This window comes from Lathyrus oleraceus, chromosome 3, assembly GCF_024323335.1.
Source record: "Lathyrus oleraceus cultivar Zhongwan6 chromosome 3, CAAS_Psat_ZW6_1.0, whole genome shotgun sequence".
Taxonomy (NCBI): Eukaryota; Viridiplantae; Streptophyta; class Magnoliopsida; order Fabales; family Fabaceae; genus Lathyrus; species Lathyrus oleraceus.
The window spans coordinates 157,126,349-157,138,371 of NC_066581.1; the positions used below are offsets into that span (position 1 = coordinate 157,126,349).

Here is a 12,023-nt window from a genome sequence, read left to right on the forward strand (position 1 = left end):
TCTCGCACACACACTCCTGAAATGCATTATAGATTTGGCATATAATTCTTGTATGAAAGAATCTATTATACCATTCCATGCATTCATTATCTTTTCCACCACTACATCAGGTTTGACCATTTTTCCATCTTCGCCCTTGATTCGTTTGGTGCCAACCGCGGATTTTAGTTGACTTCTCACATTTTTGGTTATGTAATACTTACAAAATAATGCATACAATGTAAGAAACATCGTTGCAACCAAATTCATGTGTGCGGTGTCACGATCGGTGACTACTACTTGTGTCATGTTTTCTTAGTCCTACAACATAGTCTTGCAAATTTCCAAAGTCAATGTAAAATTGTTCTCTTTTTCGGATTTCAAAAATACAAAACCGACTAAAAAAGTCATCTCAGTAGAAGTAACACCAACAATTTCCAGCAATGGAAGTCTATACTTGTTTGTTTTGTATGTTGAATAAATTATGAGTATAGTGAAAAATGTGTTGAATAACTTGATGGAATCAAGGTGACTCCAAAATATATCTTGAACCATGATTGTATCCTCACAAACTTTATACCTCGAAACTTAGTGGTCATCTTCCAAAAGCTTCAACAATTCTTACATCTCATATCTTGGTCATTTTACCCCCTTGTTGTTTTGAGCACACACGTTCTATATTTGCTTGATATTTGAAATATTTAGAGGTTGTTTCCGTTTCAAAGATGCAAATATGTTTTTCGGTGTCACCATGTTTAATGTTAAGTGTGAAACAAATTCCCTTTCCTTTGTAGTAAGGCGGCATACAATTGGGTGATCGACTAACTTGTCACTCAAGACATGATTATGTATACCAGAAATCACATTAAATATTCATGTGTCATCCGCATTACGATATTCACGCAATTTAAAAAGACAAACACATTTTCTCGATCTAGTGTCATCTCGTTTCAACTTCCTAATATATGGTTGGTGCGTGTCATTTCTTTCGCATCTCATTGTTACAAGTGTTTGTCTTCTACCCGAACCATTGTCAGACCTTCTTATTACAACGCCAAACTTCAATTTCCAGACCTCCGTGGATACCCATTGTAGGATATGTTCATGAACAATAAACTCTTGTTTATTTTTAAATTGTGCACGAACATCTATCTCGACAACAACTGGTCGAGCACCCAGTTTAACATCATTTAGTTTAACATTATCATTCACTTCATCCAGTTTAACATACATCCTCACAATAGCATTGGAAATCATACACGGGTGCACAATATCTATCTAATACCACAAATAAAAGAAAAATATATTCAAAACTCAAAATATCAAGCAAATCCGAAGAAGCATCTCCAGACCACACCAAACTTTGTCCAGAGATACATATCTGGACTAAACGATCATTTTTTCAGTCCAAAAACACATTAATGCAAGAAATGAATAATGAAATGAGTAAATTTTACCTGCAATTCTAGTTTCTTTTGCTCTCTTTTATGTGATAAAATACAAGAATGATGTTTTTGTGTTGAAAAGTTGATTGAGAATAAAAAAAAAATTAAGAATTTTCCAATGAAGTTTAGTTTCTACATGAATAAGATGATCATACAAGGTGGTGTTTTATCCAACTTCATGCTTAATAACTCTGAGTATACATCTCCGAAAACATCACTGAATTACTAATTAAATCTTCTCATTGAATAAAAACACCATAAATGAGTACATGAGAATTTTACGAAGTTACATTTTCGAATACACCCCAAATACTCCCTCCATTCCTTTTTAAGTGTCGCTTTTTTTATTTTTTACACATACCAAGAAAGTTAATCATTATTATTATTTTTCAAATAAAAAATTTTCTTTTACCTATAATACCCTTAATTATTTATTATATTTATTTTATTTTTTCTCTCTTTAATAATTATCTAGGAATAATTTTAACAAAAATACAATTAATATTACCTTGAATTTTGCAAGTGACAATTAAAAAATAATATTTTTTTTCAAAAAAATAACACTTATAAAAGAACAGGAAAGAAATATACAGAGATGCATCTCTGAATTCTATTTTGTTCAAAATAGAATGGATCTCAAACAGATAAAGACTGGTGTTATTTTGAATGCGTCATAGGATCCTCTCCGAACACATGAATTATATTTTCGAATATCTAGAGGTGTGGGTGGAAAGAGCATTTCCATTCATTTGACACAAGGAAGCACTTACAATCTCTGGGTCCTCCCCATAACTGGAGTAGATTTGGCATCTACAAGTTGGAAGATCCAATGATATTTAGTGAAAGATATAAATTCTTGTAACATACTCTATTGTATTGTGATTACCAATAATCGCTTCATATATTGCAGCAAATTCATCCCATCATTAAAATATATGAAGATCAAATAAACTGTCTTACAAAACCAAAATCTACCAATTTGATGAGACTGTACACACATTTAATCCTACAATTAAGTATTGAATTTCCTCTAATGTTTCAATAGACCAGTCTTTTCGGTTGGTAACTTAACCTCTAGCTAATATAATACTAGTAGGAGTTTAAACAGTAACTAGAAAGAGAGAAAAAACTCAAGGTACCCAAAGAAAAACACAATATTTAGAATGGTGTGCTCTCTTCCTTTAAAATGTAAATGCCAAATTTACGTGATAAGATCGTCTAAAAGTTTCACAAAAGCAAATTCATGTTCCTAAATTATGAGATTTCTGAGGATAAATTTGTTTCCCCTTGTAACTACTGAACAGGTTACACATGTAGAAAGGAAGATACACCTTAGAAGGGGCACGAGGAAGGAGGGTAAGCAGACAAAGGGAACAGATATTTTTACAAAAGGAGAATACTAATACATACATATTCATACATTGATAATACAAAAATATACATTTCCTAATGCAGTGAGTGTGAAGTTCCAGTTCTCGGTTGCCTGGATATGATGATGTTAAATTTGTACAGATCATCAGTTGAAACAGCTGCATGGTGATAAGATCTGTTTTAAAACAACTTACAGATGAAAAGAAAGACAATTTCTTCCAAGTGTATATCACTCGAGAAGTTGAGCTTTAATTGGTTTTTCAATTAACTTAATTGGTTGAGTTGTTGATTGAAAAATCAAGGTGAAAGTCTATACTCTCAATATGAATCTTATGGCGAGAAAGCTTAGCTGCTTGAGCGATAGACCTCTTCATTCAAAAAAAAAAAAATTAATTACATCTTATCCACTACTTATGTAGAAAAACTTACTGGGTTGTATGAGTTTATATTTCATACTACCACAGATACATCCAAATAAAACACTAAGGGATACAATAAAAAAAACTAAGACATAAAGGAAGTGGAGTACAAAAAAGGCTTACCACGTGAGTGATAAAGATAATGTGAAGCATATCATTGAATTCCATCACCAATCATGTTTAAACCTACAAATAGATGGAAACTTTGTGAGGATAAATAAATTAAATGCCAGTCATTGTGAACCAAATATATATTATTGTGAAGGAAAGATAAAAACAAAGGTCATTGTGATTCTTAAATTCACTATCTTCATATAGAGAAACAAACAAGACAAAAAATAAAGATCACGCTGATAGTAGGAATATCCAATTTCTTCTAAATTTGTGAACAAATACAATAGGCAGTTACTTGAGTTGGGCCAACAGAAAATACAACAAAAATCTCAAATAATATTATAGGAACCATTTCAAAAAATAATAGTGCAAGGACTAAAAAATATAACAGACGGGAAACATATTTAAGTCAATATAATATGTATTTTTTAAGTTTCTAAAACGCCTGGCAGTAAATGAAAATTAAACATCTTGCGAGCGCATAAAAATGCTATGATATTCCTTTTTTAACTTTGATTTTTTTAACTGTTATGCTGATCAATAGTTGAGTTTTGGTGAATGCACCATCATCACCATTATAGTATGTCCTTAATTCCCATCTGAGATCAATTTTAGTACTCATGAAGCATTTATCTCCATGAAAATCAAAACCAAACATCACTTTTATAGTTGTGCAATTAATTTAATAAAATCCCAAAAGAATCAATATATAACCTTGTTCACTGACTGAATCCAACGACGGTTTCCTCAGGAAAGTAACTCGGTCCATTGCCATTCACTGGGTGAGCACCATCGTAGTGGAGGATCCTAAGCTTTCCTTCCTACAATCACAAACAAAAAAATTAACAATTAAACAATGCAAGTGAAAGCATACCAGATTGATCTCCCCCTAGTATAATCATACCTTTGTTCCATAAACTAGCCCGCCCCCAGGAAAAGGATGAAAGCATGCCACATTAACCTCATCTTCAGCACTGGGAAGCACCCTAACAAGTTCCATATCCGAAACTCTATACACCTAAAATACAAAGCAAAATCCAAGACAAGTATTTGACATTAAAACAATTTTATCTTACAACATTCAGTGCCAGCTCACAGATTAAGCACAATCGGTTGATTCATAAATGAAGATCATATAAACCTACAACAGGTAAGAAGAGAATTGCACCTCTAACACTGTGTATATAGGTAATGTTGTTTCTCCATCAATGACAATGCTTTTAAGAAGAGAACCATGACGTCGACCATAGGCAAGGAGTATGTGCTCAGATGTAGGAGAGAACTACACGTCAAACAGCAGTTGAACAAATTCAATCCATGAAGAATATTGTTTTGAAAGTTATATTTAAACTCAAAAGTGGCAGAACTAGCTATTAATATTTAAAGAAAATCATGGGAATAAACTTAACAACCAATAATTTTGACTTGGAGTCCAAAGCATATAACAAATAAAAGAACACATTTTTGTATCTATGGCTGAGAGAGAAGAAATCATTCATGAAATATAAATACTATAAAAAAAGGTACAGACACGTGCAGACCGGAGGGGGGATAGAATTATGATTATGAGAAAACATATGATGAAGTACTAATCTGACCTGAATTGAAGTCAGACAATGAGCTGCTCTAATTGCTCGAGAAGCAAGCACCAATCCAAATCTGCTTAACATATATCAATAACAAAATTATTTTAAAATGTAATGGACTCACAAAAACCTGCTCAAGAAATAGTAAATGCTTAGCAGCAATAGTTGAATTGTTCCCTACGTTGCCTCCTCAAGGGAATATATCCGCAGCTCATACATAACTTGGTGTGCTGATATTGGATGCCGAGTTGGTGATGTTGCAACACCAGGCTCTTGATGTACTGGAGTTTGCAATCCTGGATCAGCTTCTATATGTGGAAGCATACATGCAACACAGGCAGCTAAAAATCTACCGCATGGTGAAAAGTGGGCACCCATTTCACTGCAAAGTGCAAACAATTGTAAAATAAAAACATAAAATGCATATAATTTCAATTCCCAACTGAATAGAAAAACATAGCTTCAAAAAGTACCTGCAGAGGACAGCATGAGGTATGATTAGACGACATCTGTCAGAATTTAGTGGGGAACAGGGATTTTTTATGTCATGAGACCATACCCTTAACTTCACGGTACAAGGCAATTCAGCAGCTGCCGCTGCAGCCACAGATGTTGCGAGTTCTGACTGGATTCGACTCATGATGGTTTGGATGTCAGATCCATCGTGTGGGGTATTAGTAGAAGCTGCAAGATTTCGGGATTCAGAAACAGGTCTACGCAATTGGGAAAACTGACTCCGTAGACCTGATCTTATAGAAGATCTGGGTATGTTGATGCCGCCAGACATTGCTGTAGATGGCATTTCTGGGTCAACATTAGAAGTGGAAAGAGTATTGGCCGTTGCAGTAGAACTAATCTGTTGAGCTAGAGTGCCACGACTAACACCCAGGTGAGAATTCGTTGAGGGGATACCAACTTGGCTTTGACCCATTAACCATCCTTGTAGAAAAGGTAATTCCCAGCCACTTGTGTCTCTTGGAGAAACAAACTGATGAAATTGACCAAACTCTGAATGAACCCCATGATTTGCAGTCTGTCCCGATACTCCGTGTAACATGCCATTGAGAGAACTTACATCAGTAACGTTTCCATGTTGACTTCCTTCCGACGGTCTGGTTTCATCAGTCTCCATACCATCCATTGTGAGGTTGCGGATGCCAATTCCCATTCCATTAGAGAAAGAAGAATGAGCGGGATATTCTGTACCAGGTTGGGAGTTAGTTGGAATCTCGGAGACTGTATCCATTGGAGACGAAGTATCACATTGTTCTGTTACATTTGTATCTGCTTGAAACTGAACCACCGCAGGGGACTCAATTTGCATTCTACCCGAGCCATCGTCATGACTAGCACGCTGTAATTCCTCTCTTGACTCATCAACAGTAAACGAAGGAACGAAGAAGAAAGTCGATGAAACATTAGGTGGTTCACTGGACAAAGTAACATGTTCCGTGGGTTGAATATTTGTGACAAAAACAGCAGGTGGAGGATATTGTAAATAACCAATAGATGTTGCCTCTGTCATCGAGGAATCTGAAGAATCAAGATCATTGACCTGCGCGTCAATACAAGCATGTTAACCAAAAAGAAAAAGAAAAAAGTTAAAATTCTGAATGGATATATAAGCAACAAAAAACACAAGTTCATTCACCTCAGCAGTTAAAAGATATGGTGCAGCATGAGGGTGAAAATGCACAGCTCGTAGAGATCGCCTAGTCTTCAACACAAAAATTGGTGAGTAGGATGCTTCACTTTTCTTGTCATAGTGCCATATGTACAGCTACACGGTGTTCCAGAACACAATGTAAGAACATTAAAAATCCATTAAAACAAAGAGTAATTAATTCATTAAATATTTTTAAATTAAAAAGAGAGAGAGAGAGAGAGAGAGAGAGAGAGAGAGAGAGAGAGAGATGGGAGGTTATCATAAAAATTACTACCTTGTGGCCTGATGCAACAGCAATAATTTCCCCTTTCGCATGAAAAGCAATGGAAGCGATTGGGCGATCTGTGAGAAAACATCCGATAAATTCATCAAACAGAGAACCCAACCAATGCCAGAAAAAGAAGCAAACAAATTTAGTAACAGTAGCAAAGGTAATTTAGAAAATAAAACGAGATAGACAGTAAGTAAATATACAGAAATGGTGAGATGTTATGCACTCTGATGTGTTAGCATCCCATAATCGAACTTCTTGATCCAAGCTCCCACTAGCAAGTATATGTGGATGCAATGGATGGAACCTAACCTGCAGTCGTTTAGCACAATAATTTAAATTGGAAATGACAAAGCACTTGATTCCTTTTGTAAACTACAATCAATACTAAAAGCAAAAAGCAAAAGATAAAAACAAATGCACAATAAATTCAGGCAAAGAGGCAGATTTCAAGCTTACCACCCAAGGCGTCCTCATATGGCCCATTAACACCTTTAAGCAACGTCCAGTTTCACAATCGATTATCTTTACTGTGTGGTCACCGCTACACATGGCAAACAAACAAAATTCATCACAAAGAAACTTTAATTCAAAATAACAATGAGGTAATGATGTAATGAACTAGTTGCAACTTACTGCGTGGATGCAAGAACTTTTCCATCTGGACTAAACGCTGCTGCAATAGTAGACCTTGGGGCAGGTAATAAAGGGCAATACTTGGCTGACAAATGCCGCAATGAATCAGCCTCAACCCTGAGAATCATTTTAAGAGATGTTAGTCCATAAAATTGGCTTTCCACAAAGAAAGAGCATTAGAAAAATCACAATCTGAAGAGCCTCGTTTTTCCAAGATATCATTTATAAACTGAAGTAGTCCAAATACCATGACAGGAGGCCACGCCTTGCATCTCTTGCTGCATGTTTTGTTCTTGGTGAAATCTCTCTCCGTGCAACCAAATTGAAGACATTGCTACAATTGGACAAATTCAAAACACCAGATGACAAATATTGTACAGAAAACTTATATACAAATACAACCAATCTAAAACGGGGGCAACTTTAATTTCTGCTTCAGTTGATAAACATATACTTGAAGATGATTTAAGTATTAAAAAACTTATAGCTTCTTAACTTACTCTAGCATGACCAATCACAGCATCAATCATATCGTACAAATGTGTGATATTCAAGGAACAAAAATTCAAATTTTTTTACAATAAACTAACATGCTCGATCCACAACCACCCATCTAGATCATACATAAAAAACACCAAGTGAGTGTACACAGGCAGGTACACATTATCAATAAACCCATTCAACACACATTATCAATATCATAATCCTACGATCTCACAGCATCAAGCTAAGTCCACAAAAGTCTTGTCTCCTTCCATAGCTATTGTCTTTGTTGATTTTCAAGTCAACCACGGTAAATTTAAGTCAAACATCCCAAAAATCAACTTAACATTCAACAACAAAACAGAAACCAGCTTGAAAACTAACCAGCACGCGAAATCCAACCTCAGAAACAATATCAAACATATTACACGCATATATCAAACACAATTTCAGCTGATCCTAATGATTAATCTAACACCACCAACATCATTACAAAACAAATTTCACAAATTACCATCAAAATTACACGATCCATAATTAATAATTCAAATCAAAATTAGCAGAAAAAAAAGACAAATAATTAAAATTATTCGATTTAAAAGCTACTAAAACCGATGCAAACAGAGAAACGGTTAATCAGAAAGGGATAATCCTTACCTTCGTTTAGAATTAGAGGTGTGATCATGATTCCGAGGAATTCCCGTCATTTTTGCGTGTAGAATTTTTCAAAATATATATAAAAAGAAAAAGGAAAAAAGATTAAGGAGGATAGATAGAAGAGAGGATCCAATCAGAGAGAGTTAAAGGAGGCAGAGATAAACGCCTCTTCTCTATCTCTCTCTGGTGGCTTTATTTCAGAGAAGCTCCTCCGTGTTCGTCTTCAATTTCAAAGGGGCAGAGACCTAAGGGAGACGACGGTAATGGAATAATTAACGCAAGTCTTAGGTCAATATTCGAATTTCCTATAATTTAAGGGGCCAAACTGTGAAAATTATTTAATATCTTTGTTGGGATGATTTGATGGCAGATTTTATTGTTAAAAGGATATACTTATCCTTTAGGTTAAAATAATACACTTAGGTTTATGCAGTTAATTTTGGTTATTTTTTTTTAGAAAGAAATTTAATTAGTTAAACAAATTGCACCTATGGTCTTTCTAAAATATTGTTTTTCATATTAGTTTATGACCAGTATGTTAGATGAGAAAGATATATTTCGTATTTTTCAAATATTATATATTTTAGTAATTGAATAAAGTACTTGTGAGTTTAAAAAAACAATGACGTTAGAGAAAGGTGATCGTCAATATGCGAATTTGTTTCTAGGAGTCAGATAACTATCAATTAAAGAAGTATATTAAATTGAACGAAATGAGAAGGTCATACGAATGGGAGAAGGCTATACTATAGAATCATCGATAGATATTTTTTATGATGATTTATACAATGATGAATGGAATGAAGGTGGTGGTATAGATAAGGTTTCCTACAAACAATCATTGTTTGGGAAGGACAGATGTCGTGCAAGTGGCACGGAAAGATTCTGGAAAGATTCTAGTATCACCACATGATTTGAAATTCTCAAAATAGTTCATGAATAATCCTCAAATTTAGAATATAATAATAATGAAGTGTAAATTATTGTTAATGTGAAGGAAACGGTTGTGCATGGGATCTAGACCTTTCATCGTTTTACACAAAAAGCCTACATGGTCTCTGGGCAAAACGTTTTCATCATTGTTCATCAAACGAACCAGCTCACTATTATCCGACTCAAACACCACTTTCTTATAACCACAAATCTCAGATCTCTCTATAGCAAACTTCAACGTCATAGTTCCGACTGTGAGAGGATCACCTTCTCCTTCGCGAATACATCCAATTTTCCCAACGATTTGACCATGCATGTTGTTGTAAACAGCTCATAAACCCCATATTTCTTTGATCTTCAAGCTAGCATCGGTAGTACAACTCATATCACTATTATGCATCAGATGCGTATTCTTGTGTTGACTATTGCTAACTGTGTTGATGTTCGTACTAAAGTTATTGACGTAGTTATTGTTGTTCATTTTCTCTGAGTGCTTTGTTTCACTGTTGTTCCTCCCAATAATCAGACCTTTAGGGTAATCCAAAAGCGTTATGTTGCATTTATTCAGATGAGTGATGCCTTGGTGAATCTGTTTAGACTTGTTTTTTCCCGGGTATCAGTTGGAGTGATTGATATTGATCCATTTTTCCTGCATGTTTCCAGTGCTTTGGCTCTTCACAATCATCACCTCTTTGAGTTTCTTCAATCTAGCATTGGTGCTAGGTATTATGACCCTAGTTCTCCCATGATTTTGATTTAGATAAGTGGATTCTTGTTGATTGCTCTCTATGTTGTTGATGTAGATCTGGTTTTGGTTGATGATATTTGTATCATTGATTTTTTTTATCTAGATGCATCTCTCCTTGACAATCATGCGCTTTGTTATTCTGCATTCTCCTCACCCACCCAACCTCATTGTTATGGCTATCTTCGTGACTCATTTCACCCATGCCTATCCCAGGTAAGTTACTATTTTTGTTCATGTTTCTGATGAATCCATTTATTCTTTTCACATTAAATTGATTTACACCCCTTCTATTGTTCCTTCCAATTTGATCCTTATTGATTTTATCCATACTCTAGTATACCCTTTGTTTATCATACTCAGAGTTAACAATATTCTTCTTATTCTCCTGGTTTCTAACATCAATGTTATTATTGCAGCTACTAATGGATGCACCCTTTTTCCAACCGTTGGAAGTTTGTGAAATTTTGCATCACTTTATCAGTAATCTCCAACACATGTACATGCACTTTATCATATTGAGCCTTGTTCCTGGCATACCAATGACTATACATGATGTTTATCTAAATAGCTAAATTATTATGGTCTAGATTTTTGATGTTGGCTATGATCCACTCTCTAAATTGAGTGGTTTGGCTATTATAGGTGTTGATGTTAATAAGGGAACTCAACCATACTTGTTTGGCATAAACACAATCCTTTAGACAATGATTGATGGAGTTAAATCTTTAGTTACATCTATCGTAGAAAGGGTTAATGTTGACCCTTATAATATTAAGAATAACTTTACTAGGTATGCAATCATTAAGAAATCTCCAAAGAAAGATTTTCTACCTAGGAGTAACCTCATTACTCCAAATTTTCTTACAGAGATATTTCTAAGGATTACTAGTAGATATTTCATATCCCTTGTTTCTAGCCCATTCATTAAACAAATGATAGCTAGTTGTAATACTATAATGATCATCTTTCTCGGCTTCTAATTGAGCCAGACCTTATTATCTAGGTGGTAGAAAGGGATTTTAATAATTTCCTCATTGTCTATAGGGATGAAAGTATGGTTAATAATGTTTAGATCCCATCAATCTTTGTCCTTGTCTATGAGGTCCCTAACTCCAAGAACCCTTGTTTATAATGGTTTTGTGTTAGGATTTTAAAGCTGCACATACTAGGAATCTAGTTCTCCTTCCAAATGTTTATCTTGTTTATATTCCCTACATTCCAGCAATTGCCTTTATTGATTATTTGAATGTTACTATGGATACTTCTCCATAGGTAGCTAGGGTTTCTCCCAATCTTAGATTTAAGAGTACCAGTGTTGGGAAAATACTTTGCCTTCAATACCTTAGCCACTAAAGTGTTAGGCTTTATGTGCATCCTTCGGGTCTGTTTAACTAGCAAAGCTCAGTTAAAATCCTTAAAATTCCTAAAATGCATACCACCCTTATCCTTAGGCCTACACAGGTTGTTCCACCTCCTCCAATGAATCTTAGAATCACCCCACCAGAATTTAGCAATTAAGTTATCTATATACTTACACAAACATTTAGATAGAAGGAAATATCTCATAACATAGTTAGGAATAGCTTGGGCCACAACTTTGATAAGAATAACTTTTCCGGCAAAGGAAAGGCATTTAGCCTTCCAATCTTTCAATTTCTTCCTGGTCCTATCCAAGATGAAGCTAAAAAAAGTTTCTTAGAATGGTCTATTTGTGT

At 34.7% G+C, this 12,023-nt stretch overlaps 1 protein-coding gene across 1 annotated transcript; it reads right to left on the bottom strand.

The window, feature by feature from the left end:
- Positions 1-2,581: 2,581 nt before the first annotated feature.
- Positions 2,582-8,908, bottom strand: LOC127125959 (uncharacterized). The gene is made up of 15 exons (XM_051054817.1): positions 8,628-8,908; positions 7,735-7,821; positions 7,488-7,604; positions 7,311-7,395; positions 7,055-7,163; positions 6,855-6,922; positions 6,566-6,694; positions 5,388-6,469; positions 5,096-5,296; positions 4,927-4,987; positions 4,497-4,610; positions 4,233-4,346; positions 4,043-4,149; positions 3,338-3,400; positions 2,582-2,953 (listed from the first exon to the last, which is right to left on the bottom strand). The coding sequence occupies exons 1-13, from the start codon at positions 8,675-8,677 to the stop codon at positions 4,048-4,050; spliced, it is 2,319 nt and encodes a 772-aa protein (XP_050910774.1). The 5' UTR covers positions 8,678-8,908; the 3' UTR covers positions 2,582-2,953; positions 3,338-3,400; positions 4,043-4,047.
- Between the last annotated feature and the right edge of the window lie 3,115 nt (positions 8,909-12,023).